General features: G+C 38.4%; 1 protein-coding gene across 3 annotated transcripts in view; it reads left to right on the forward strand.

Annotated features, from left to right (window-relative positions):
* Positions 1-27,571, forward strand: part of PELI2 (pellino E3 ubiquitin protein ligase family member 2) — a 206,388-nt gene that overhangs the window by 151,100 nt on the left and 27,717 nt on the right. For all 3 annotated transcript variants that reach the window (XM_013993445.3, XM_084981928.1, XM_084981925.1), the window contains one exon: positions 21,789-21,890. In XM_013993445.3, coding sequence (XP_013848899.3) covers positions 21,789-21,890 — 102 coding nt within the window. The remainder of the gene's footprint in view (positions 1-21,788; positions 21,891-27,571) is intronic.

The raw sequence follows: 27,571 nt of genomic DNA on the forward strand, positions 1-27,571 counted from the left end.
GTCTCAGAGAACTCTGGGACAACATGAAATGCACCAACATCCATATTATAGGGGTGCCAGAAGGAGAAGAGAGAGAGATGAGACAGAAAAAATATTCCAAGAGATAATAGCCGAAAACTTCCCTAACATGGGGAAGGAACCACTCACTCAAATCCAGGAAGCACAACGAGTACCATACAAAATAAACCTAAGGAGGAACACCCTGAGACACATATTAATTAAACTGACCAAAATTAAAGACAAAGAGAAAATCTTGAAAACAGCTAGGGAAAAGAAACAAATAACATACAAAGGAACCCCAATAAGGCTATTGGCAGATTTTTCAGCAGAAACTCTGCAGCTCAGAAGGGAGTGGCATGATATACTCAACGTGATGAAAGGAAAAAACCTCCAACTAAGATTACTCTACCCAGCAAGGCTCTCATTCAGATTTAAAGGAGAAATCCAAACCTTCTCAGATAAGCAAAAGCTGAGAGAATTCAGCAACACTAAACCAGCCTTACAACAAATACTAAAGGAACTTCTCTAGGCAGAAAAGAACAAGAGAAGAAGGAAAGGAAAAAGAGCAGCAAAAACAAATCCAAAGCAATTAATAAAATGGCAATAAGAACATACATATCAATAATTACCTTAAATGTGAATGGACTAAACGCCCCAACCAAAAGACATAGACTGGCTGAATGCATTCGAAAACAAGACCCATATATATGCTGTCTTCAAGAGACCCACTTCACTTCTGGGGACACATACAAATTGAAAGTGAGAGGATGGAAGAAAATATTTCATGCAAACGGGAATCAAAAGAAAGCTGGAGTAGCAATACTCATATCAGACAAAATAGACTTTAAAATGAAGAATATTTTCAGGGACAAAGAAGGACATTACATAATAATCAAAGGATCAATCCAAGAAGATGTTATAACAATTTTAAATATCTACGCACCCAACACAGGTTCACCACAATATATAAGGCAACTGCTAACAACCTTAAAAGGAGAAATCGATAATAACACAATCATAGTAGGGGACATTAACACCCCACTTACAGCAATGGACAGATCAACCAGACAGAAAATCAATAAGGAAACACAAGCCCTGAATGAAGCATTAAACCAGATGGACTTAATAGATATTTATAGGACATTTCATCCAAAAGCAAAAGAATACACATTCTTCTCAAGTGCACATGGAACATTCTCTAAGACTGACCATATCCTGGGCTACAAATCCAACCTCAGTAACTTTAAGAAAATTGAAATCATATCAAGCATCTTTTCTGACCACAATGCTATACGACTGGAAATCAACAAGAAAAAAACTGCAAAAAACACAAACACGTGGAGACTCAACAACATGCTACTAAACAACCAATGGATCACTGAAGAAATCAAAGAGGAAATTAAAAAATACCTAGCAGCAATGACAATGAAGATACGACACTCTAAAACCTATGGGATGCAGCAAAAGCTATTCTAAGAGGAAAGTTTATAGCAATACAAGCCCACCTCAGGAAACAAGAAAAAGCCAAAATAAACAAGCTAACTTTACATCTAAAGCAGCTCGAGAGAGAAAAACAGACAAGACCTAAAGTTAGTAGAAGGAAAGAAATCATAAAGATCAGAGCAGAAATCAATGAAGTAGAAACAAGGAAAACCGTAGAAAAGATCAATGAAATGAAAAGCTGGTTCTTTGAAAATATCAACAAAATTGATAAAGCCCTAGCCAGACTTATCAAGAAAAAAAGAGAGAGGACTCAAATCAATAAAATTAGAAATGAAAAAGGAGAAGTAACAACGGACACCACAGAAATACAAAGGATCATAAGAGACTACTATATGCAACTATATGCCAATAAAATGGAAAACCCAGAAGAAATGGACAAATTCTTAGAAAAGTACACTCTTACAAGACTAAACCAAGATGAAATAGAAAAGATGGATGGACCCATCACAAGAACTGAAGTTGAAACTGTGATTAAAAAACTTCCAACAAACAAAAGTCCAGGACCAGATGGCTTCACAGGTGAATTCTATCAAACATTTAGAGAAGAGCTAACACCTCTCTTTCTGAAAATATTTCAAAAAGTTGCAGAGGAAGGGATACTCCCAAACTCATTCTATGAGGCCACCATCACCCTGATACCAAAACCAGACAAAGACTCCACAAAACAAAGAAAACTACAGGCCAATTTCACTGATGAACATAGATGCAAAAATCCTCAACAAAATACTAGCAAACCACATCCAACAATACATTAAAAGGATTATACATCATGATCAAGTGGGATTTATCCCAGGGATGCAAGGGTTCTTCAATATCTGCAAATCCATCAGTGTGATACACCACATTAACAAACTGAAGAATAAAAACCACATGATCCTCTCAATAGACACGGAAAAAACCTTTGCCAAAATCCAACACCCATTTCTGGTAAAAACCCTTCAGAAAGTGGGCATGACGGGCACCTACTTCAACATGATAAAGGCCATATATGACAAACCCACAGCGAACATCATTCTCAATGGTGAAAAGCTGAAAGAATTCCCACTGAGATCAGGAATAAGACAAGGATGTCTGCTCTTGCCACTACTCTTCAACATAGTTCTGAAAGTCCTAGCCACAGCAATCAGAGAAGTAAAAGAAATAAAAGGAATCCAAACTGGAAAGGAAGAAGTAAAACTATTGCTATTTGCAGATGACATGATACTATACCTAGAGAATCCTAAACACTCTACCAGAAAACTGTTAGAGATCATCCACGAATTCTGCAAATCGCAGGATACTAAATCAATACACAGAAATTGATAGCATTTCTATATACTAACAATGAAAAAGCAGAAAAGGAAATTAGGGAGGCAATCCCGTTTACCATAGCATTCAAAGAATAAAATACCTAGGAGTAAACCTACCTAAAGAGACAAAAGACCTATACTCTGAAAACTACAAGCCACTGATGAAAGAAATCAAAGATGACACAAATAGATGGAAAGATATACCATGCTCTTGGATTGGAAGAATCAATATTATCAAAATGACTATACTACCCAAGGCAGTCTACAGATTCAATGCAATCCCTATCAAATTACCAAGGACATTTTTCACAGAACTTGAACAAAATATTTTAAAGTTTGTTTGGAAGCACAAAAGACCCAGAATAGCCAAAGACATCCTGAAAAAGAAAAATGGAGCTGGAGGAATCAGGCTCCCAGACTTCAGACTATACTACAAAGCAACAGTCGTCAAAACTGCATGGTACTGGCACAAAGACAGACATATAGATCAGTGGAACAGGATAGAAAGCCCAGAATGAAACTCATGCACCTACAGCCAACTCATCTATGACAGAGGAGGCAAAAATATACAATGGAGAAAAGACAGCTTGTTCAACAAGTGGTGCTGGGAAAACTGGACAGCCACGTGGAAAAGAATGAAATTAGAACACTCCCTAACACCATACACAAAAATAAACTCCAAATGGATTAAAGACCTAGATATAAGACCAGACACTATCAAACTCCTAGAGGAAAACATAGGCCAAACACTCTCTGACATAAACGACAGCAACATCTTCTCAGATCCACCTATCAGAGTATTGACAACAAAAAGAAAAATAAACAAATGGGACCTAATCAAATTTCAAAGTTTCTGCACAGCAAAGGAAACCCTAAACCAAACAAAAAGACAACCCACAGAATGGGAGAAAATCTTTGCAAATGAATCGACTGACAAGGGATTAATCTCCAGAATTTATAAACACCTTCTGCAGCTCCATACCAAAAAAACAAACAACCCCATCCAAAAATGGGCAGAAGATCTAAACAGACAATTCTCCAAAGAAGACATACAGATGGCCGAAAAACACATGAAAAGTTGTTTAGCATCACTCATTATTAGAACAATGCAAATCAAAACCACGATGAGGTACCACCTTACACCAGCCACAATGGCCATCATCCAAAAGTCTACAAACAATAAGTGCTGGAGAGGGTGTGGAGAAAAAGGAACCCTAGTACACTGTTGGTGGGATTGTAAATTGGTGCAACCACTGTGGAAAGCAGTATGGAGATTCCTCAGAAAACTAAACATAGAACTACCATCTGATCCAGCAATCCCATTCCTGGGCATCTATCCAGAGAAAACCACGACTCACAAAGACACATGTACTCCAGTGTTCATTGAAGCACTATTTACAATAGCCAAGACATGGAAACAACCTAAATGTCCATCGACAGAGGAGTGGATCCAGAAGATGTGGTATATGTACACAATGGAATATTACTCAGCCATCAGAAAGAACGAAATACCAGCATTTTTAGCAACATGGATAGACCTAGAAACTATCATGCTAAGTGAAGTCAGCCATACAATAAGACACCAACATCAAATGCTTTCACTGACATGTGGAATCTGAAAAAAAGGACAGACTGAACTTCTTTGCAGAGCAGATACTGACTCACAGACATTGAAAAACTTATGGTCTCCGGAGGAGACAGTTTGGGGGGTGGGAGGATGTGCTTGGGCTGTGGGATGGAAATCCTGTGAAATCAGATTGTTATGATCATTATACAACTACAGATGTGATAAATTCATTTGAGTAATAAAAAAATAAATAAATAAGGGTCAAAGTTGCAATCTTAATGTTAAAGAAGATTGAATTCAAGGCAAAGAAAAAAGTATTAAGTCAAAGAAGGGCTCTGTATAATGAAAAGGAATGCAACCTGAAGAGGGCCTAAGAGTTGTGATCATTATGTATTAAATAATAGTATCACTTTCTCTGAACAAAATGTATAGGAAATACAAGGAAAAAAGAGAAACAAATTTTGTGGTATGCATGTAATAGGACTTTTATGGAGTTCCTGTTGTGGCTCAGTGGTTAATGAATCCGACTAGTATCCATGAGGACACAGGTTTGATCCCTGGCCTTGCTCAGTTGGTTAAGGATCCAGCGTTTCATGAGCTGTGGTGTAGGTCACAAACATGGCTTGGATCCCACATTGTGGCTGTGGTGTAGGCCGGCAGCTGTAGCTCTGATTCAACCCCTAGCCTGGGAACCTCTGTATGCTGTGTGTGCGGCCCTATAAAGACAAAAAAAGAAAAAACAAACGTCTGTATAAGCACTCATGACTGTTCACATAAGTCTTTAATATTTTTAATCTTAAAAAGTAAAATCATAAATGTGCTAAAGAAGACTGGAAAATTGTTTATTTGGGATTGAGATAAACCTTATTAATTATGAAGTAAAATATGGAAACCATAAAACTCTAAATAAGATATATAGGGCAAAACCACCATAAATAAAGTCAAAATCCAAATGAGTGGGGGAATTTGCAACAGGTACCACAGACCATGAGGTTAATCTCTTTATTATATAAAGAGCAACTACAAATCAATAAGAAAAGACCAATAACCCAAAAGAGTAATGGACAAAGGATATAAATAGTTCATAGTAAAGAAAAAGGGTAATTTTTTTAAAGAGATGACTTTTAAGCATTTTAAAACATAATCAACTTCAGTAATGATAATAGTAATGCTTAAAGGCACAGTGACATCATTTTTTACATACCATACAACAAAACTATAATATTTAATAACTCTGTTGGTGAAAACAGCAAACACACTCTCATATACATCTGGTGAGATTTAAATTGGTATAACTCCTATGAAAAAGTACTTTGACAGTAACTGCCAATATTAAAAGTATGCATATTGTTTGATCCTGGAATTTATCCTGTAGATATATTCCCCTATATGCAAATTTAATACATGGATATGCATTGTAACATGGCTTGTGAAGTAGAAAAAAAATGATCTTAAGATTTTTTATTAAAGAAATTCAAGAGATTGATAAATCGGGCTATATCTGTACATCAGATTGGGATAGACCATGATGGAAGAGAATATGAGAAGAAGAATGTGTGTGTGTGTACACTGGGTCATTGTGCTATATGGCAGAAATCGACACAACACTGTAAATCAACTCTAATACAATTTTTTTTTTAAAAAAAAAAGAATGAGGTAGCTCTAATGACCAGATATACAGATGGTTGTGCAAGTTGCTTTGTTAAGTGAGAAAAGCAGGTGATAGAACACTGTGTGCAGTGTGCTCTCATTTCTGATACCTATGCTATGTTAGCATAGATGCAGATTTTCCTGGAAAGGATATTCATGAAACTGGTAATAGAGGCGCCCCTTGTGATCAAGGACTGCATTTGAAAGGAGTACACTTTTCATGGGTAACTTTGGTTACTCTGTGCACTTAGTACCTAATTCACAGCATTCCGTGCCTTCCAAATCAATAATCTGGAGGACCCTATAAAATTAAGTATTAAATTAGCTCATGGGGGTTATGAGTGTTTTAATTATAAAAATAGCTGACAGTAGTGGTAATTATTATGGCTCGTACACCACACTCTGGGTCCTTTACAAACATCATCTAAGTCTTTCCAACAACTCTTCAGGCAGTCGTAGTACTTTGTAGGTTAAGAAATAGATTCAGGATATGGCCCAAGGACACACAGATAACAAGGACCCTTTGAAAAAGTTCAGTTGGATGAGGCTTGAGTACCATTCAAATAATCACCAAGCTTTTCACCAAGAGCGTTTATGAATGGCTGGTATGGAGACGGTATATGTGTTAGGTACCTGCATGTTTCCTTGACCTTCCAAGCAAAGACAGCCATTGTCTTACTCAAAGTTTTGGAGATTAGGATTGGAATTTGCATGATTCCAAGCTCAACATCTTAAAAATACCAAGTGCTGAGATAAATGTTATATTTTGAGAGTAAATATTTTCATGTCTCTACACATCTGTGATATGGTCTTATTCAGCTGGTATTAGTCCATAGAGAAAATGAGATTCTGTAGCAGATGGACACATTTCAAATGTAGGCCAAGCCTTAAAAATCCAAGTAAAATGAGGGAGAAAATTGCGCACACACACACACACACACACACACACACACACCACCCTTTAAACATCTTTTAAATAAGGGCTTTTGCTTTTATCACTATAAATAATCAACAGAGTTTTTTGTTTTATTTTAAGCAAGGGCAAATTTCAGGCTTTTTATTCTTCAGTACTCAAGGGATCATTTTGACAGCTGATAAACTGGCCTACATATTAAAATAATTATATAGCAGGTCTTTGGGTATCTTAGTATAAAATCAATTTATGTCATATTAAATTTATAGCATCTGGAAGTTTGCCTGCTCATGGCAACGAATTAGGGCTTACATTTATTGTTGACTCACTGTAACACAAAGTCTGTGGTAGATACCTACGTATTTTCTATCCAGTGCTCTTTTGAAACAAGACATAATTTATTATACCCTATAAATGCAATATTTATAGAAAAAGTGTATAAATAGAATTATTAAACAATGAATTTTACTTTTTCAACTTAGTCATTTTGCAGAATGTTCTGTTTTTATTTATAATTTGTATCTGTTGGGGTTTACTCTTGAATTAGCCTTATCTCCTATGGAAAGTAGCTCAAATGTTTAGAGGTGCTTAAATATTTAGATAATATTAGCTGTTGCAGCAGGCTGATTTGCACACCACCTTTAAAGCTTTGTGCATTGACTATCTCCCCATAAAGTTTACCAACTCTGGAATTCCCATCATGGCACAGCAGAAATGAATCCAACTAGGAACCATGAGGTTGCAGGTTCAATCCCTGGCCTTGCTCAGTGGGTTAAGGATCCAGCGTTGCCTTGAGCTGTGGTGTAGGTCACAGATGTGGCTCAGATCCCGCATTGCTGTGGCTGTGGCTGTGGCCAGCAGCTGTAGCTCTGATTGGACCCCTAGCCTGGGAACCTCCACATGCTGCTAGTGTGGCCCTAAAAGCACACGTGCGTGCACACACACACACAAGTTTACCAACTCCTATTCTTATGGGAGACCACAGGTTTTTTTTCCTCTTTCTCTTTCCTGGTCTTAAGGTGTACGACTAAAAGGTGTCTCATGTTGTTTTAGCATTCACTGTAATACGTGGCATTTCATAAATACATTGTGTCTTCCTTCTTTCTTCCCACACCCTTTCTTGCTCACATCTAGAACCATAAAATATTCCAAAGCAGACCCACTGTTTTGAGGAATGAATTTGTTAGAGGTCATTTTTTGCTACCTCCTTCCAGATGTGTGTGCCACCCCCTGCCCCCACCCTCGTCCCTCTCTAGGTGGCCGTGGCAGTCCTTGCTGCTGAGGTGGTCAGCAGCTCTGACATCTGGTGTGTGTGCATTGAGAGGGGGGATGTTCCAGAGCCTGCACTGTCAGGGCTGCACCCCTTTCTTCCTCATCCTCTGCTGTTCTGGGGAGCTGCTGTGCTGTCAGTGGGGAGATGTCTTTGAAAAGTGTGCACTTTCCAGGTCACCATTAGACACAGACCGTCATTGATGATGATGTGTGTGCAGCAAGTGATGGCTAAGTGTTTATGTGTCTAGATGTGTGTCCTAGTCACAGCATTGCTCTCTGGGAAGGTGCATATCAATCACCCCTGTTTTCCAGAAGGCATGAGACAAGATAACTGAAAGAGGAGATTGCACATTAGGTTAGCTGAATAGGTTTTAAATGTACAATGATGTCATCTATACAGACTTGAATCCAAACCTTTCACTTGTTCAGCATTTTGTGATGAACTGGGTGGATATAGAAGTAGCTGAAGCATCTTTGCCCCCAGACAGCATTGACCTTACTGGACTCAGGACCAGCCCTTGTTGGATGACAAAACTGAAGCACAGAACAGTTAAGTAACTTTCCCAGAGCCCCACAGTTGGCCACTGGTGGGTTGGGAATCCAGCCTGATCTGTACTGTTAGCCATACAACATACCTCCTGACTCAAAGGCTGACTTTTCTTTTCTTTTCTTTTCTTTTCTTTTCTTTTCTTTTCTTTTCTTTTCTTTTCTTTTCTTTTCTCTTCTCTTTTCTTTTCTTTCCTCCTTCCTTCCTTTCCTTTTTTTTTTAGGGCTGTACCCATATGTATGGAGGTTCCCAGGCTAGGGGTCGCATCAGAGCTACAGCTGCCGGCCTACACCACAGCCACAGTGTGGGATCCAAGCCATGTTTGTGACCTACACCACAGCTCATGGCAACGCTGGATCCTTAACCCACTGAGTGAGGCCAGGGATCAAACCCTCATCCTCATGGATACTAGTTGGGTTTGTTAACCACTGAGCCACAAAGGGAACTCCATTAGTCAGATTCTTTTTTTTTTTTTTTTTTCTCTGCGTGATTTTATTTTATTTTATTTTATTTTATTTTATTTTATTTTATTTTTTAAATTATTTTCCCACTGTACAGCAAGGGGGTCAGGTCATCCTTAGATGTATACATTGCAGTTACAGTTTTTTCCCCCACCCATTAGTCAGATTCTTAACCTGCTGAGCACAACAGGAACTCCTGCCTGAATTGAAGGCTGATTTTAAATAACAGGAGTTCCTGCCCTCAAGGAGTTTTCCATCCCAGGAATGTAAGTACTGAGATTTCCTGAGCACAGATCTCTGCAAGGCACTTGGACTTGGTCCTGCACAGATCTCTAGCCCCAGCCCTTGGGGTGTCTTATTCTCCGACCATGTCTGGTCATCTCTTGTGAATGGTACCAATGACCAGATCCAGCTTCGGGGTAATCAGGAGTGACTCCAAGTTAGAAGCACGCTGTCTTCAAACATTCGTACCTTCACTGGCATCTGGTTTGCTTATTCAATTGATCGCGTCTGTCCCAGCCCTGTGCATGCACTAGGTTCTCTGCCAAGGTTTGTGGAATAGCTCAGTGAGCTGATCCTGGGAGTGGCCCAGTGCCAAGATCAAAGCCATTGCCTCCAACAAATAGGCTTATCATTTTGATTTATTTGTTGTGCAAAAGACTGTTGATTTTGATGAAATCTGAGTTAGCACTTTATGACTTTCTATGGCTTGAGCACTCATTTGAAATATGGCTCCTTGCAAAGATAGAATATTTTAAAGGATATGTTTATGCAAAATAAATTACAAATTCCTTTAGCCACCTTCTCTCTTTAGAAATAGCACTCATACATATTTTATACGTAAATTGACAAGGATGGCCGAGATCTCACCTTCCCTGCAGCAATTTGAACCAGACTGATTGAGAATTTATTGCCTAATCATACTTGTCAGGCTGACATAAAAGTCATTAGTTCTGGAAAAACATGTTTTTTATAACAGGATTATCTCTAATTAATATAGTCAATATCTAACATATTTAAAGCTAAACAGAGTAGTAATCGCTAAAGCCTATGTTATGGTCTTTGAGGAACTGATTGTAACCCCCTTGGGTCAGGAAGCAGGGCTCTTAACTACAGGTTTGCATTTGAGGAGAGACAACACCATGTTATGCAGTGTTCCCTGTGCTTTGAAGACAGTGAAATCAGTGCAACCAACATCGAATCCTTCTATTGATATTATGAAGATAACAACCAGACTCCTGTGAAATGGTTCCACTGGGTGAGTGCCTGAGCTAGGATCCAAACCTGGGGTCCAGTGGGTGGTTTTCTCAACATCACAATCCACTGGCCATTGATCTCTGCAGTGTCCACACATGGTCTTATTCTCCTTGGTTTAAGTACATGTAAACTTGAAGCTCAGCATGATAAACCACATGGTTATATTGAGACAACCATCTGGCATGAATATTGTCTTTTGCCCAACGTCAGGCATGTGCTGGATGATCATGGATGCTGCAGGGAGGCAGAGCAGTGCCAGAGACCTCACAGGGCAGCTCAAATGTGCCCGTATGTGCTGATACCCTCCCGCATCACAGTGGACATGGTGCTCCAGGCAGTAAAGTTAGTCATTAGTTATTTCCCATAGGCTGCAGAGTTCACCGCAAACTCATTCATTTGCTCATAAATGTGTACATTTCTGCTATAAACCCAAACACCAGAAGTAGTTTTTGAACAAAGAAGGTTCCATTCATCAGTCCTGTTCAGTCCTACCCTAAAACAGATCCCATTATTAAGTTTTCCCATACTAATTAAAATGTTGCTTCTCTAGCAATACAGTCCATTGCAGAAGGTTTGTATTTATAACAAGAATGACTGTGAGAGGTCAGTGTAGTTATTTTCCATTTTGTCAGGTTCTTTCTGCAGTAATAGTTTTGCACAGTTATTTATTTAAATTGTATGATGGGCTGAAATATTCCCTTACAAATTATAGTTAACAGTTAAAATGACAATAAACTTGCCTAAAGCATGCAGAATAATTGGCTGGGGAGCCTGTACGTACACTACTGTGCCTCCTGAAAGGGTGCTGCATTGTGGACATCATTTAGAAGGCTGTTGAGAACACAAGCTTATATTGTGTTTCTCAGCAGAACCTAAAAGACAAAGGGGTCACTAGTTCTGCAAGTAGAGTGTCCAGGACATGTCCTAGGACTGCCCCCATCTGATGAGCTGCTGGAGCCTCTCTGATTTTGCCCTGGGATGTTTCCTTGGAAACTGAAAGATGGGGTGTGGTGAGCAGCATCCCAGACTGCCCCCATATTTAGACACATGGTGCAAAGTCCTTCAGAGTAACTCTGTGAAAACTTGACATTTATCTGGAAGAGGTTCCTTCTGCACATATGCCACACCAGGTGCCTGGCCCTCTCTTGGGAAGAGGCAAAAACAACATTAATTCTATGTACTCAAAAGGAGAGAAAGCACACAGGGTGCTGCTCTTTCCAAAAACACAACCAATGGCTTTAGTCTGACACTGTGTGGAGTGGGAGCAGTCACCGCGATTCTGAAACAGCCTCAGCCTGGACGTCTAGATGAGAGGGACTGTTAGATTCTTGAGTCATTTGGTTCTCAGATATAGTAAGAGAAATACAGTGGAGATGTGAAAAAAAAAAAAAAGAATTTCATTTCATTTGAAACTCAGGTACACACACACACACACACACACACACACATATTATGCCCTCTTGAATGAGGCCGGCTCTGGTTTGGTAAGGCAAGCCCCACTGGTGTACATAGCACATGTGGATTGCCAAAGTTTGATGTCATAGCTTGTAACATACCTGATTGTTTTCTTCTCCTGTCTTCCTGGTACCTCTTCTCTCCCTGCTCCACATATGCAGAGACGAAAAATTGTTCTTGTGACATACTTCAACACATCTTTACCTCTGAAAAGCCTTTGAATGCTTTGTAGATTCCTTTTTTATGTTAATCTATAAATACTAATTTGAAATACTCTTACAAAATTTTCTTCTCAGTCATCCATCAACTGAAGATGGTTACAGTAAAAATATTTGCTCGTAACTACAGACAGCCTCTTAGCATGTACTCCAGAGCTCATGAAACTGCCATCAGAAACACAATCCTGGGATAGTAGATGCAAACTAGTACATTTAGAATGGATAAACAACAAGGTCCCGGGATAGATCATGATGGAAAAGAATATAAAAAGAATGTATATATTTGTATAACTGATTCACTTTGTTGGATAGCAGATACTGGCACAACATTGTACATCAATAATACTTTAATAAAAAAAAAAAAAACCCTGCTAGTAAAGGCACCTAGTTTACCTGTCCCATGTTCCGGCGCATAAGTAAGGTGAACACACAAACCACTGTGACGTCTTATGTGATGAGTAGCATAAAACTGGAAAAATATTTCAGCACCAGTAGGCCTTGAAATCTGATTGGTCGTTTGTGTCTTTAGTGGGTGCAGCTAACTACTGCAAAACTTGGGGGCTTGGCAAAAACCATTTGATTTTGTTTGTAATTTTGTGGGTCAGGAATTTGGGAAGGGCTCACATGGGCACTGCCTCTGATCCATGCGGCAGATGCTGGGGCAGCTGGAATGGGAGAGTCCGTTTCCAGGGTGGCTTTTCCCTCGCAGGTCTGGGTCTTGCTTCTCTGTGGCTTCCCGCTCCCCATGTGGCATTTCAGTCTCTAGGGCCCTCGGTATCGCTTGGGCTTCTTGGAGTGTGGTGGCCTCTGTAGTTGTTAGGTGTCTTGTCTGGCAGCTCAGGACTCCAAAAGCAGGTGTTTGAAGGCAGCCTGGGGAAGCTGTGAGCCCCCAGGTCCCATCTGTCACTTCTGCTGCCTTCTGATGATCAAGCAAGTTTTTAAGGGCAGCCCAGATTCAAGGGAAGATGAATTAGATTACACTTAATAATCTCCAAAGCAGGAAGTTATGGGCTGTAAAGGACCTGGTTGTAAAACTCCTTTGGGGAATAAATCAGTGTTGTAATTACTGATTGCCCAACAACCACTTTGTGTTTGAGGAGAAAAAGTGAAGTGTTGCACATTGTTTCTCCTACTTTGTATTTGATTTGTGCCTTAATGTAGTAAGGTCCATGAGCTTGGCTTTGACTCACTCTTAGATTTTAAGTATGATGGTAATAATTAACTGTATAGAGACAGCAGTAGAAGACTCAGAGATGACACAGAGGTTCTAAGTGTGAATGGTTGGAATATGGTTTTGCTGTTGACAGAAATAGGAAACTCAGAAGGACAAAAGGGCTAAACAATGTAATATAATGATGCTTTAGACAGCAAGTAACAAAGTACCCAACTGCAAACAGCCCACACCCCTCATTTTTCTCACAGAAGTAGCCTGGGACGGATAGTTCCAGATTCAGTTCAACTCAAAGATGCCAGGGCTCAGTTTGCTTCTCTGAGAGTCTTTTAACCTTCCCTTTGACCATGCTTTTGTGTTGCATGATAGCCACCTTATCTCCAAACATCCTTTAATCATCAGTAATGTCTTTCATTGAGAGAGTTAGGAAAGAATCTCTCCAGCTATCTCCCATCCCAGGAGCTCCACACCGCATTTCTCTGAAGTCCCCTTGGTCGGGATTGGGTCACCTTTCCTCTCTGTGGCTTCAGAGGAGCCTGGGAGAGCTAGCGTTTTCCTTTCCAAGCTTTTTCATGGGCATCCAGCTCTGTGAGCAGGGTGTAAGTCATCAGATAGGTAACCAACGATGTCTGCCATGATGACAGATTGCATTTTCTCTCCCTATGCAGTTGATAAAGGCTCACTTAGCAGCCTGACAGAGCTTGAATTAAATGAGCTAAATCATAATTCTAATAAATTAGTATTTTCTAAAAACCCGTTAGTTTCTCATTGGCCTTTTTTCTCTTTTACTTTGTGATTGAATACTAACCCCATTGCTTCTTAATAAACGGTTATATTATTTCCCTTATACTTTAAAAAATTGCTTGAAAGCCCATTGGCTTCCCCGAACACATGCGTCAATCTCATTAATGCATCTTGCAGGATTGCCTTTCTGATATCATTACATGTTAGATATCTTTATAAGTGCCTTTATGTATTGCAGGTGGGCTTATAAAAGGGAGAATGTTCTATCGACATTATGAACCCTGCTTGTTTTAGAGTTGGGAGGCTCAGAGAATTCTGTCATTTAGTTGAAGTTGAACCAGGACAAACAATTCTAGCTGTTCCTTGAATGGCAGAGGTTGGCTTAAGGGAGCAGAGCCTGTGCCACAAGGAGAGTGAACCTAAGAAAGTACAGATCTTCAGCTTAGAGAAAACTGTCCAAGCTCAGAAAGGACCTGGGTTTGAGCATTTGAGATGACAGAGCAGTGCTTAGCTGCCTAAACTGGATAAAGTTGGAATTCTTCATTCTGTGGATCTTTCATTGTTATTGTCTAGTCTGTAATTGTCCAATTGTGATATTTTTAGCCCACTAAAATTCACACATAATAAATTTGAACTGAGCACATACGTGTTGGTACCCTTTTTTAAAAATTATTTTTTCTATTTTTAAGGCTATACCCACAGCATATAGAAGTTCTCAGGCTGGGGGTCGAATTGGAACTGTAGCTGCTGATCTACGCCATAGCCACAGCCACACCGGATCTGAGCCACATCTGCAGTCTACATCACAGCTCACAGCAATGCCGGATCCTTAACCCACTGAGCAAGGCTGGGGATTGAACCTGCTTCTTCATAGATACTGGTCAGATTCATTTCTGCTGGGCCAGAGCGGGAACTCCAGTGTTGGTACCTTTGCTGATGACAGGCAAAGGAGAGAAGGGGAAGACCTGAGGAAGATGCTCCAAGTCTCACTGTGTATCTGTAGCAGTTGATTCACTCACCTGACTGTCCTCGAATGCCTGCCACGCCTTTGGGGGTAGAGACCAGAAAAGACCAGACCTACCTTTGAGGTGCTGGCAGTGATGAGGGTCAGCAGCCCTGCCCTCCCATCACAGCAGGACCGTGCATATGGCAAATCAGTACTGTTTACCAGGCAGGTTGGTGGTGCTGGTTCTCCTTACTATTTTAAAGCACTTGGTCTCCAAATTTGAGGTAGTATCATAAAAAAAATCACGTTACATTTCAGTAACTATGTTTGTACTGAATTCTGTCGAGTGCCAAGAAGTCCTTACCTACTCTCCTTACTGATATTTCAGAAATAGATTACAGAGCAACTTGGTGCCTTGGGGAAATGTTTATTTCCAAAATACCGGAAATGATTGACTCAAGTCAATGAATCTGTAATTTACTAGAAGCAGTATTTCCAAGAGCTATATTTTAAATGTCAAAATTATTGCTGAAAAATTGATAATACTTCTGACACCCCAAAGCTTAATGCTTCCTACACTTGCCAGAAAGAAAGCAAAAAATGATGTCAAGCTCAACCTTCCCCCAAACCCCCAAATCTGGCCCCACTCTAGATTCTGCATGCACAGACAAGGTCACCTGAGCCCTAATCCATGGCATCACAGGGAAGTGGGCGCCTCTCCATTTGTTTTTGAGCCCATAGGTGGCCCGGATTTGACTGCCACCTTTTCCTCTAACACCCAGTCCTGGCTGGGATCCCGGTCTCCTGGGGCCCACTCATTTGCGTGCCTTGCCTCTCTGTGGGTGCAACCTGTTCAGGCTCTTTACAGGAAGGCCCCCTCTCCTGGCTTAGGGTTAACAGAGGGAAACCCCCTGTAGGACCTCATCACACTTCTCCATCCTCCCCAAATTCAGAGGCTTCCAAAAACGTAACCCTTGGTTAAGACTTTCTTAATCAAAAAGTCTCAGAAAATGTGTTTTAACCTCACACCCCGCCACATGTTCTAACCCCAAAGCACTCACCTTTCCTAACCCTGGTGATCCACTCTTAACCATGTTTAAAAAACTGGCAGAAGTTTGAAATTGTAGATTGTCTTTTTTTTAATGATTATAGCAACTTTGTTCATAATTGCCAAAACTTGGAAGCAAACAAGATGCCCTTCAGTAAGCGAATGGATAAATAAACTGTAGTCCATCCAGACACTGGAATATTAATCTGTGTTTAAGAAACAAAAAACAAAAAAACAAGCCATAAGCCTCAAAAAGATAAAATAAAAACTTAGATCTGTATAACTAAGGGAAAGAAACCAACCTGAAAAGGCTACATACTGTACCATTCCACTATATGACATCAAAGAAAAGGCAAATCTATGAAAACAGAAAAAAAAGGGGGGGAGGGGACTCAGCATTTACGGTGCCCTGGGTCCTGCGTCCGAGGCCTCTGGGCCCTAACACTTTCCTCCCTGGCTAGGGGCCCAGGCCAGGGCTGGCCTACATCTTTGTGCTCCCTTCACTGTGGGCAGTTCCCAGGTGTGGCTCTGGGCTCCCTCCCTGTGGATAGTATTTTTCACACTTGATAGAGTCGGGGTCACAAGAGTAGTTTTAGAATAAAACCCTCCATGAGAAATGGGCTCACTAACAACTTAGGGCCTATCCAAGGACTGTTTCCAGTGACTTGTGCCCAGGGCTGTGCTAGGTTGTAGGGTAGCCAAGCACTCTTCCTGAGGCCCTGATTTCCAGGCAAACTAGGAAGAAATGTTTAAATGTTAAAACTACAAGCATGTTAAGAAGTAGAATACACAATTTAGAATCACTTCAAGATAAGATGTTTTAAGCATGAGAAACTTCACTCTAGACCTGCTCTCAGAACAATCTCTAAGGGATCACGTAACTCTCTTCCAGTTCAGGCAACTCTGGTAGGAGTTTGAGAAAACTGTACTGAAGAAGGTACTGTCATACAAAAATGTCTAACTTTTTAAAAACATTTTTTAATTAGAGTTGATTTACAATATTTCTTCAACTTCTGTTGTACAGCAAAGTGACCCAATCACACACAGTTCCCTGTGCTGTACCATAGGGCCCCATTGCCCATCCATTCCAAATATTACAGTTTGCATCCAAAACCCCCAAACTCCCCATCCATCCCACTCTTCCTGCCTTCCCCCTGGGAACCAGAAGTCTGCTCTTCCTGGCTGTGATCTGTTTCTGTTTTGTAAATAGGATCATCTGTACCATATTTTAGATTCCACAGGTAAGTTATATCATATGGTATTTGTCTTTTTCTGAGGTAACTTCATACTGTTTTCCACAGTGGTTGTACCAATTAATTCCCACCAACAGTGTAGGAAGGTTCCCTTTTCTCCATACCCTCTCCAACATTTGTTATTTGTTGACTTGTTAATGATGGCCATTCTGACTTGTGTGAGGTGGTACCTCATCGTAGTTTTGATTTGCATTTCTCTAATAATTAGTGATGTTGAGCATTTTTTCATGTGCCTGTTGACCATCCATATGTCTTCTTTGGAGAAATATCTATTTAGGTCTTCTGCACATTTTTCAATGGGGTTGTTTGTTTCTTTGTTGTTGAGTTGTATGAGTTTTTTAATATATTTTGGAGATTAGACCCTTGTCTGTTGCATCATTTACAAAGATTTTCTCTCATCCTGTGGGTTGTCTTTTCACTTTTTTGGATGGTTTCCTTTGCTGTGCAAAAGCTTTTGAGTTTAATTAGGTTCCATTGGTTTATTTATGTTTTTATTGTCATTATTGTAGGAGGTGGATCAAATAAGATGTTGCTGTGATTTATGTCAAAGAACATTCTGCCTATGTTTCCTCTAGGAGTTTTATTGTATCTGGCCTTATATTTAGGTCTTTAACCCATTTTGAGTTTATTTTTGTGTATGGTGTTGGAGAGTATTCTAATTTTATGTTTTTACATGTAGCTTTCCAGTTTTCTCAGCACAACTTATTGAAGAGACTATCTTTCTTCCACTGTATGTTCTTTCCTCCTTTGTCATAGATTAGTTGACCATAGGTGCTTGGGTTTATTTGTGGGCCTCCTATCCTGTTCCATTGATCTATATTTCTGTTTTTGTGCCAGTACCATAGGATTTTGATGACTGTAGCTTTGCAGTATTGTTTGAAGTCAGGGAGCCTGATTCCTCCATTTTCACTTTTCTTTTTCCATATTGCTTTGGCTATTTTGGGTCTCTTGTGTTTCCATATAAATTTTAAAATATTTTGTTCTATTTCTGTGAAAAAATATCCTTGGTAATTTGATAGGGATTGTATTGAATCTGTAGGTTGCCTTGGGTAGCATAGTCATTTTGACAATACTGATTCTTCCAATCTAAGAGCATGGTATATCTTTCTCTCAATTTGTGTTGTCTTTGATTTCTTTCATCAATGTCTTAGAGTTTTCAGAGTATTGGTCTTTAGTCTCTTTAGGTAGGTTTATTCTTAGGTATTTTATTCTAATTGATGTGATGATAAGTGGGATGGTTTCTCTGATTTCTCTTTTTGATCTTTCATTGTTAGTATATAGAAATGCAATAGATTTCTCTAACTTTTTAAAAAGTATTCTGCTCTGGAACTTGTTAACTCTTTTTGCAGATAGCTGGCATACTACAGACATTCTTATTTAATACAGTGTATGTGCCAAGAAGTTGTGTTTGAGTTGATATACTTGTAAATGGAAAACTTTAAAATGCAATAGATACTTTTTAAGGAACCCTATTATAAGTTATTGTATAAATAATCACCCCCAGGTTATCTGTTATGGAAGTTTGAGTTTAATAAAATTATTAAGTGGGTTTTTTCACTTAACTGTAAAGATAAATAAACATCCACTTACATTGAAAATAGTTCTCTATTGACTTTCAGAAATGTTGCTTATATCAATAGCACTGAATTTAATGAATTGTAAATGGAAATTTAAGATTATATTTGTTACTGGAGTTGAGTAGTCTAAGAAGTATTTTTTAGATTCCTAATGATATTAAATATATAAATTATTATGTCTAATATTTGTATTATCTTAATGAAGCATGTACAACAGAACATTACTTCAATCTTGAAGTTCCTGAGGGCAGATGATTAAATAACCATAAGATTAACTAGGCTAACTTCAAAGTTGATTTGGAATGTTGTACTATTTATTACTCTAAGCAATTATATTGGGCAAATATAAATGTTCAGAGTATATGCCACCAGTGCAGCCCTTAAAGACCAAAAAAAAAAAAAAAAAAAAAGGATTTCCTGTCATGGCTCAGTGGTTAATGAACCCAGCTAGCATCCATGAGGACACAGGTTTGATTCCTAGCCTTGCTGAGTGGGTTAAGGGTCTGGCATTGCCATGAGCTTTGGTGTAGGTTGCAGATGTGGCTTGGATCCCACGTTGCTGTGGCTCTGGCATAGGCTGGTGGCTATAGCTCCAATTCGACCCCTAGCCTGGGAACCTCTATATGCTGCCAGTGTGGCCCTTAAAGACAAAAAATGTATTGAGAGTACACTGTGATTAATGTGCTATATATGTTCTACCTATTCCAAATGCTTTCTTGGTCTTTATACGGTGTCATCATTCAATAAATATTTAGTAGATAGGTTTATTAAAGTTTTATTTATTATGTTTAATATAAGAGTGGAAATGAAGGTAAGCTAGGTTGAAGTAGAATGGATAAAGTATAATTGAAATAATTTGGAGTATAATTTAAATAAACTTCTTTGTTAATTTGGAAATTTAAAAATATGTGACCACAACTTAAGATGTGTTCAAATATATCATTGTGGGGGAAATAAGAACAAGAATATTTGTTTCTAGAGTCTTTTAAAAAGACTGTTAGCTTTAGTCTAGTCTAAAAATAGAGAAGATAAAACTAACTTAGCTACCTTATTTATTAATTAAATAAATATCTGGGTTAAGCAGCTGCTTACATGATGTTTAAAAAAGATGTAGAACAGAATGTAGGTATGAGTCTCATTGGCTAAAATAGTACATTATTACACAGAAGTTTTTATAGAATATTTCCTTTGTCCATAATTCTTTTACTTTGATTATAATCTCTATCATCTAAGAAAACTACTATAACAAAATGTTATTGACCTAACCAGTTTCAGTGTAAGATAAATTAAGAAATTTTTTTTTTTATTTACACTTTTTTTTTATTCACACTTTTTTTTTTTTTTAATTATTTTCCCACTGTACAGCAAGGGGGTCAGGTCATCCTTAGATGTATACATTGCAGTTACAGTTTTTTCCCCCACCCTTTCTTCTGTTGCGACATGAGTGTCTAGACATAGTTCTCAATGCTATTCAGCAGGATCTCCTTATACATAAATTAAGAAATTTTAAATCTCCAAGTCCATGATTTTCTTTTCTGAGGAGATGTTCATTTGTGCTGGATATTAGATTCCAGTTATAAGTGATATCATATGGTATTTGTCTTTGTCTTTCTGGCTCATTTCACTCAGTATGAGATTCTCTAGTTCCATCCATGTTGCTGCAAATGGCATTATGTCGTTCTTTTTAATGGCTGAGTAGTATTCCATTGTGTATATATACCACCTCTTCTGAATCCAATCATCTGTCGATGGACATTTGGGTTGTTTCCATGTCCTGGCTATTGTGAATAGTGCTGCAATGAACATGCGGGTGCATGTGTCTCTTTTAAGTAGAGTTTGTCTGGATAGATGCCCAAGAGTGGGATTGCGGGGTCATATGGAAGTTCTATGTATAGATTTCTAAGGTATCTCCAAACTGTTCTCCATAGTGGCTGTACCAGTTTACATTCCCACCAGCAGTGCAGGAGGGTTCCCTTTTCTCCACACCCCGTCCAGCACTTGTTATTTGTGGACTTATTAATGATGGCCATTCTGACTGGTGTAAGGTGGTATATCATGGTAGTTTTGATTTGCATTTCTCTTATAATCAGCGATGTTGAGCATTTTTTCATGTGTTTGCTGGCCATCTGTGTATCTTCTTTGGAGAAATGTCTATTCAGGTCTTTTGCCCATTTTTCCATTGATTGATTGGCTTTTTTGCTGTTGAGTTGTATAAGTTGCTTATATATTCTAGAGATTAAGCCCTTGTCAGTTGCATCATTTGAAACTATTTTCTCCCATTCTGTAAGTTGTCTTTTTGTTTTCTTTTGGGTTTCCTTTGCTGTGCAAAAGCTTTTCAGTTTGATGAGGTCCCATGGGTTTATTTTTGCTCTAATTTCTATTGATTTGGGAGACTGACCTGAGAAAATATTCATGAGGTTGATGTCAGAGAGTGTTTTGCCTATGTTTTCTTCTAGGAGTTTGATGGTGTCCTGTCGTATATTTAAGTCTTTCAGCCATTTTGAGTTTATTTTTGTGCATGGTGATCCCCTTGCTATACAGTGGGAAAATAAAAAAAATTTTAAAGAAATTTTAAATCACATTACTCTGAGATTTGTATGACTAAGTTAAGGTAGCATAGAGAAAGTTATGTTTTTATAAGACTATGATTAAATTCATCTTGTAAACTAGTGAATTAACTTTGGTTTGACTTAAGTGAAATATTGTTCACATCAAGGATGAATACTTGGTAAACCTAATATTATGATTATTGACTCCTCTGTAATTCAGGGCACAGGGCAGGAACAGGCTGTGACCATTAGGAAAATGCTGGCTTGTGTTAGATTTTGCTGGTAGAGTGATGTCTCAACTACAAATAGAACTGTGGTAAGTTGTTGAAATGAAACTGTAATAAATTTATTTTTTATTTCATTATTAGGCTATCAGCTGCAAAGGTCAACACAGTATATCGTACACTCTATCAAGGAATCAGACTGTGGTGGTCGAATACACACATGATAAAGATACAGATATGTTTCAGGTAACATCCTTTTTTTCATGAATATTTTTAGCCCATTTTTCTTTCAATTCTATGTTTTGATATGTAATCAGAACTTCTAACACTGTTGTGTTTGGTGATGTCCAGGGGGAAGGAGATGAGAATAATATAAAAATTATTCCTATTTGGTTTTTGTAAGACTAAGGACACAATTCTAAAATTGAAAAAAAAAATCATAAGGGCTACATTCTCAGACCTCAATGCATTAAAAATAGACTTTAAAAACAAGAATAAAACTGTTTATAGCCAGCCACTTTTAAAAGCCAACATGTTCAAAATAAAACACTTGAAACAAAAAGGACATCAAAACAACAATTACAGGCCTTTTAAAAAATAACTATGGGAACACTTAATAGCATAAGTCATGAGATGTGACTGATACCGTTGTACTCAGAAGAAATGTAAAAACTTAAGTGCTTTATTATTATTTGGAAGGAAGGAACCCAGGGAACTAAACATTTATCTCAAAAGTTCCTTTTAAAAAATGACAGTAAGAAAATAGGGGACAGGCTTGGGAATATTTTTTTGTGGCATATAATAGAAAGTCCAGACATGGGGAACAGACTTGTGGTTGCCAAGGGGGAAGAGGAGGGAGTGGGATGGACTGGGAGTTTGGGGTTAGTAGATGCAAACTATTTCATTTGGAGTGGATAAACAATAAGATCCTACTGTATATAGCACAGGAAACTATATCTAATCACTTGGGATGGAACATGACGGAGGATAATGTGAGAAAAAGAATGTATGTATGTGTATAACTGGGTCACTTTGCTGTACAGCAGAAATTAACAGAACATTATAAACCAATTATAATAAAAAATAAATAAAAATTTCAGTGAAAAAAAAAAGTCCAGAAACATATCAAAAGAAAGAAGGAAATAGTAAAGGAAAAGATTAACAATTAATTTTATTTTTGTCTTTTTGTCTTTTTTAGGGCTGCACCCACAGCATATGGTGGTTCTTGGTCTAGGGGTCCAGTCAGATACAGCTGCTGGCCTGCACCATAGCCACAGCAATGGGGGATCTGAGCCATGTCTGCGACCTACACCACAGCTCACAGCAACACCAGATCCTTAACCCTCCGAGTGAGGCCAGGGATCAAACCTGCGTCCTCATGGATGCTCGTCAGGTTCATTAACTACTGAGCCATGATGGGAACTCAATTAATTTTAAAAGAAGAGAATTAATAATATATCCAAGATTGGAACTTTTTTATTGAAGTAGAGAGTTGATATGCAATGTTGTGTTAGGTTCAGGTGTATAGCAAAGTGGTTAAATTTTGTAATATATGTAATTTATGTATAATTTATATACATAAAATATATATATACTTTTTTAGATTCTTTCACATTATAGTTTATTGCAGCATATTGAGTAGAGTTCCCAGTGCTACACACTCTAAGTCCTTGTTGGTTATTTATTTTATATGTAGCAGTGTGTATATGTTAATCGCAAACTCCTAATTTATCACTCCCCTGATTCTTTCCCCTTTGGTAACCACAAATTTGTTTTCTGTGTCTATGAATCCTTCCAAGATTTGGTACTTTAAAACAACAGGAAATTAAAATTAAGGCTACTAAAGGAAAAACACAAACACAGATAAAACCACAAAGCTTTGCATTTCTATATGGAGAGTTATTAAATAAATGATGTTGAAAGAAATGTCAAAGTATCATAGATGCTAACATCAAAAAAGGAGATATACAACTGGCTTTTAAAAATAAGAAAATATGCTCTGGAGTTCCCATTGTGCCTCAGCAGTAATGAACCGGGCTAGTATCCATGAGGACACAGGTTCCATCCCTGGCCTCACTTAGTGGGTTAAGGATCTGTCGTTGCTGTGAGCTGTGGTATAGGTCACAGATGTGGCTCAGATCCTATGTTGCTGTGTTGTGATGTGGGCTGGCAGCTGTAGCTCTGATTCAACCCCTAGCCTGGGAACTTCCATATGCCGTGGGTGTGGCCCTAAAGAGACAAAAAAATAAAAAATAAAATATGCTCAGTCTTATAAAAACACAAATGTGAATTCAAATCAAACAAGATACCATTTTTCACTTACCTTTGGCAAAAATCTAAAGGTTTTGACATTCTCCTACATCCTGTAAATTGGTCTGATCTCAGTGGGCCGGTGATTTGTAAATACCTAAGAAAAATTCACAATGCTTGCAATCAGCTCTTCTCTTTCTAAAATCATCTTCTTTGTAGAGATTTAGCCCAGAGATACCCCTACATACATGCAAAATGACATTTTTATGAACTTATTGCTAAATGCATGGTTTAATAGCGAAAGATTACGAACAACCTAAATGTCCCTCAGTAGGGAGAGAACAAAAAGAGAAGGGAAGGGGGCTATTTACCAACTAGCTTGGAAGGGTTTCACTATTTTAATACTAGGTACAGATGTACCAGGATATGCCAGCTGATGATAAGCCATGAAAACCTCAGCAAGGTGGGTTCGGTAGAACAGTGCCGAGAGCAGCCCTGTTGGAGTGGGTTAGGAAGGGGGTTAAGGGAACAAGTGAGGAAGCAGAGGAGTAACTAGTGGCAGGTTTTTCAAGAAGTTTTGCTATTAAATGAGTCAGAGAAATGGGGCTATAGTTTGAGAGCCACTTTCCAGGAAAGGAAAACATTCTTAAAGATGAGACACTGGCCTATTGCAGTGCTGTTCAAATGCTGCTCAGCCAAGCAGTGAAACGTCCATGAACAATTCCTGATGGGAGGAATAAGGAAGTTGAGAAGGAGGCCTTTGGAAACTTGTATAGCCATTTGGTTCCCAAACATCCAAGGCGGTGATCCTTTGACACAAACACTCAAAATCTATGGGATGCTGCAAAAGGAAATTCATGGCAATACAGGCCTTCCTCAAAAAAGAAGAAAAATCTCAAATTGACAACTTAACTCACCACCTAAATGAATTAGAAAAAGAAGAACAAACAAAACCTGGTTTATGATAACCAGGCAGTTTTAGTACTATTCATATTTTATTTCTCAGCTTCATTGGAATAGAGAGAGGTTCAGGACATTTGTTTCTGAGTTTGGAGTAGTCTGTATATTTCTCTATATTTGGGAAATAATAAAAAGGAAGGAAATAATAAAAATCAAAAAGGAAATCAATAAAATAGAGATTCAAAAAACAATAGAAAAATTCAATAAAACCAAGAACTGGTTCTTTGAAAAGGTAAACAAAATTGACAACCCCCTGGTTAGACTCACCAAGATGAGGAGAGAACCCAAATAAACAAAATAAGAAATAAAAAAAGGAGAAGTCATAATGGATACTACAGAAATACAAAAAACCATGAGAGGATACTATGAACAATTGTTTGCTAACGAATTTGACAACCTAGAAGAAATGGACAACTTTCTAGAGACTTACAACTTGCCAAAATAGAATCAAGAAGAAATAGATCAAGTGAACAGACTGATCACTAGAAGTGAAATTGAATATGTCATAAAAACACTCCCTGCAAATAAAAGTCCAGGACCAGCTGGCTTCACAGGCGAATTCTACCAAACATACAAAGAGGAACTTATACCCATCCTCCTTAAACTTTTTCAAAAGGTTGAAGAAGAAGGAACACTCCCAAAGACATTCTATGATGCCACCGTCACCCTAATTCCAAAACCAGACAAAGATACCACCAAAAAAGAAAACTGTAGGCCAATATCTTTGATAAATATAGACGCAAAAATTCTCAACAAAATTTTAGCCAGCCGAATCCAACAACATATAAAAAAGATCATACACCACAGGTGGGATTCATCCCAGGTTCACAAGGATGGTTCAACATACGCAAATCAATCAACGTTGTACACCACATTAACAAAAGAAAAGTCAAAAACCACATGATCATCTCTGTAGATGCAGAAAACATTCGACTTTTGTTAATATCTTTTAAAAGACACTCTGTGACAAGTTGAAATTTAAAAACTAAACAAAAAAACAAACAAACAAAAAAAAACCTGGTCCTTTACTGCACACAGACTTTGAGAAGCTCCAGAATGTTTGGTGTCTGATGCCAAGATCCACTATGGAGAGAAATGGATGATTCAGGAGCAAGAGGGGTCAGTGTCAGGGACAGGATCCTTGGGAAAGGGAGAATGTTGGGGCGCCAGCACCATGAAGCGATGGCTCTTGGATAGGAACAGCAATATTCCATCCTTGTCATAGGAGGGAAGTCAGAAAATAAGGTTACAGATGCAGGGACATGTGGGCAGACTTGGCCTGGGGAAGGGGAAGGGGAAGCCCTTTCAGGTACTTCTGTACCGTTTGACCTGTGCCGACTTTGACAGCCGGGCAGACTCAAACTTCTCTCTTATATATACACAGTTGAAAGGACCCCAAGATGCTGTATACATGCCTGTCAGCAGCAAGGAGTTAAAATTCTCCCCGTGGCTGCCTTATGATTGTTAGGTGAAATCCAGATACATCTTGAATGGGCCACATGACTGCCCTTAAAATAATGTGGAGTTAACCCAACAGTCAAAAGCAAGCACAGGCTCCAAGTCTTCCACATTCAGTGAGTTTTTATTAGGAAAGTGGCTTTGATTTTTTTTCCTGGCAAAAGCAACATGAGGTTTGTGTATAGAAATATATAGATACTCTACAGATTAGACTTGAACCAATAAACCTTGCATGTCCAGTCAGATAAGTATCATGACTTGAAATAATTGATCCTAACACTATGTTCCAGTTGAAATAAAATGTCACATTTTACAGGCAATTTCAGTTAATTCATCAAGACATTAATTTAATACATTGGGATGAAATCGGAATAGCCTTTCTTGAAGAGAGTAATCTCTATAGACAAGGAGCAGTTGTGTGACATTCTATTGGAGTATGGTTTTAGCTTTGAGCTTTTAACAGAGCTTGAAAAGTCTTTGCCCTCTCACAGAGGTGACAGAAATTAGGTCAGCCTGTGTCTTTGTGAGAGCTCTGGGTTTTTTTATGATAACCAGGCAGTTTTAGTACTATTCATATTTTATTTCTCAGCTTCATTGGAATAGAGAGAGGTTCAGGACATTTGTTTCTGAGTTTGGAGTAGTCTGTATATTTCTCTATATTTGGGAAATAGTTTGCAGTGCATTTGTTACTTTTCTAATTAAGAAAAAACAACTTGAGACACCAGCATCAAATGCTTTCACTGACAATGTGGAATCTGAAAAAAGGACAGACTGAACTTCTTTACAGAACAGATGCTGACTCACAGATATTGAAAATCTTATGGTCTCCAGAGGAGACAGTTTGGGGGGTGGGGGGATGTGCTTGGGCTGTGGGATGGAAATCCTGTGAAATCAGATTGTTGTGATCATTATACAACTACAGATGTGATAAATTCATTTGCATAATTAAAAAATTTTTAAAATAAATATAGTTGATAAAAAAGAAAAAACAACTTTTTAAAGTGAAATAAACAGAGAAAGACAAATGATGTGTGATATCACTTAGATATAAAACTTTTAAAAAATCAAAACCATAAAAACAGATTAGAGTGGTAGTTACTAGGGGCTGGGGAGAGGGGGGCATGGGGAGATATTGGTCAGACAGTACAGACTTCCAGCTGTAAGATGAATAAATTCTGGGGCTGTAATGTACAGTATGGTGATTATGGTTAGTACTATATTATATACCTGAAAGTAACTATGAGAGTGGCTTAAAAAAA

Source organism: Sus scrofa, chromosome 1 (assembly GCF_054392235.1).
Source record: "Sus scrofa isolate SSC_HxYL_T2T_F1_AM1 chromosome 1, Sscrofa_HxYL_maternal_Yorkshire_Landrace_v2.0, whole genome shotgun sequence".
In the NCBI taxonomy this organism is placed as follows: Eukaryota; Metazoa; Chordata; class Mammalia; order Artiodactyla; family Suidae; genus Sus; species Sus scrofa.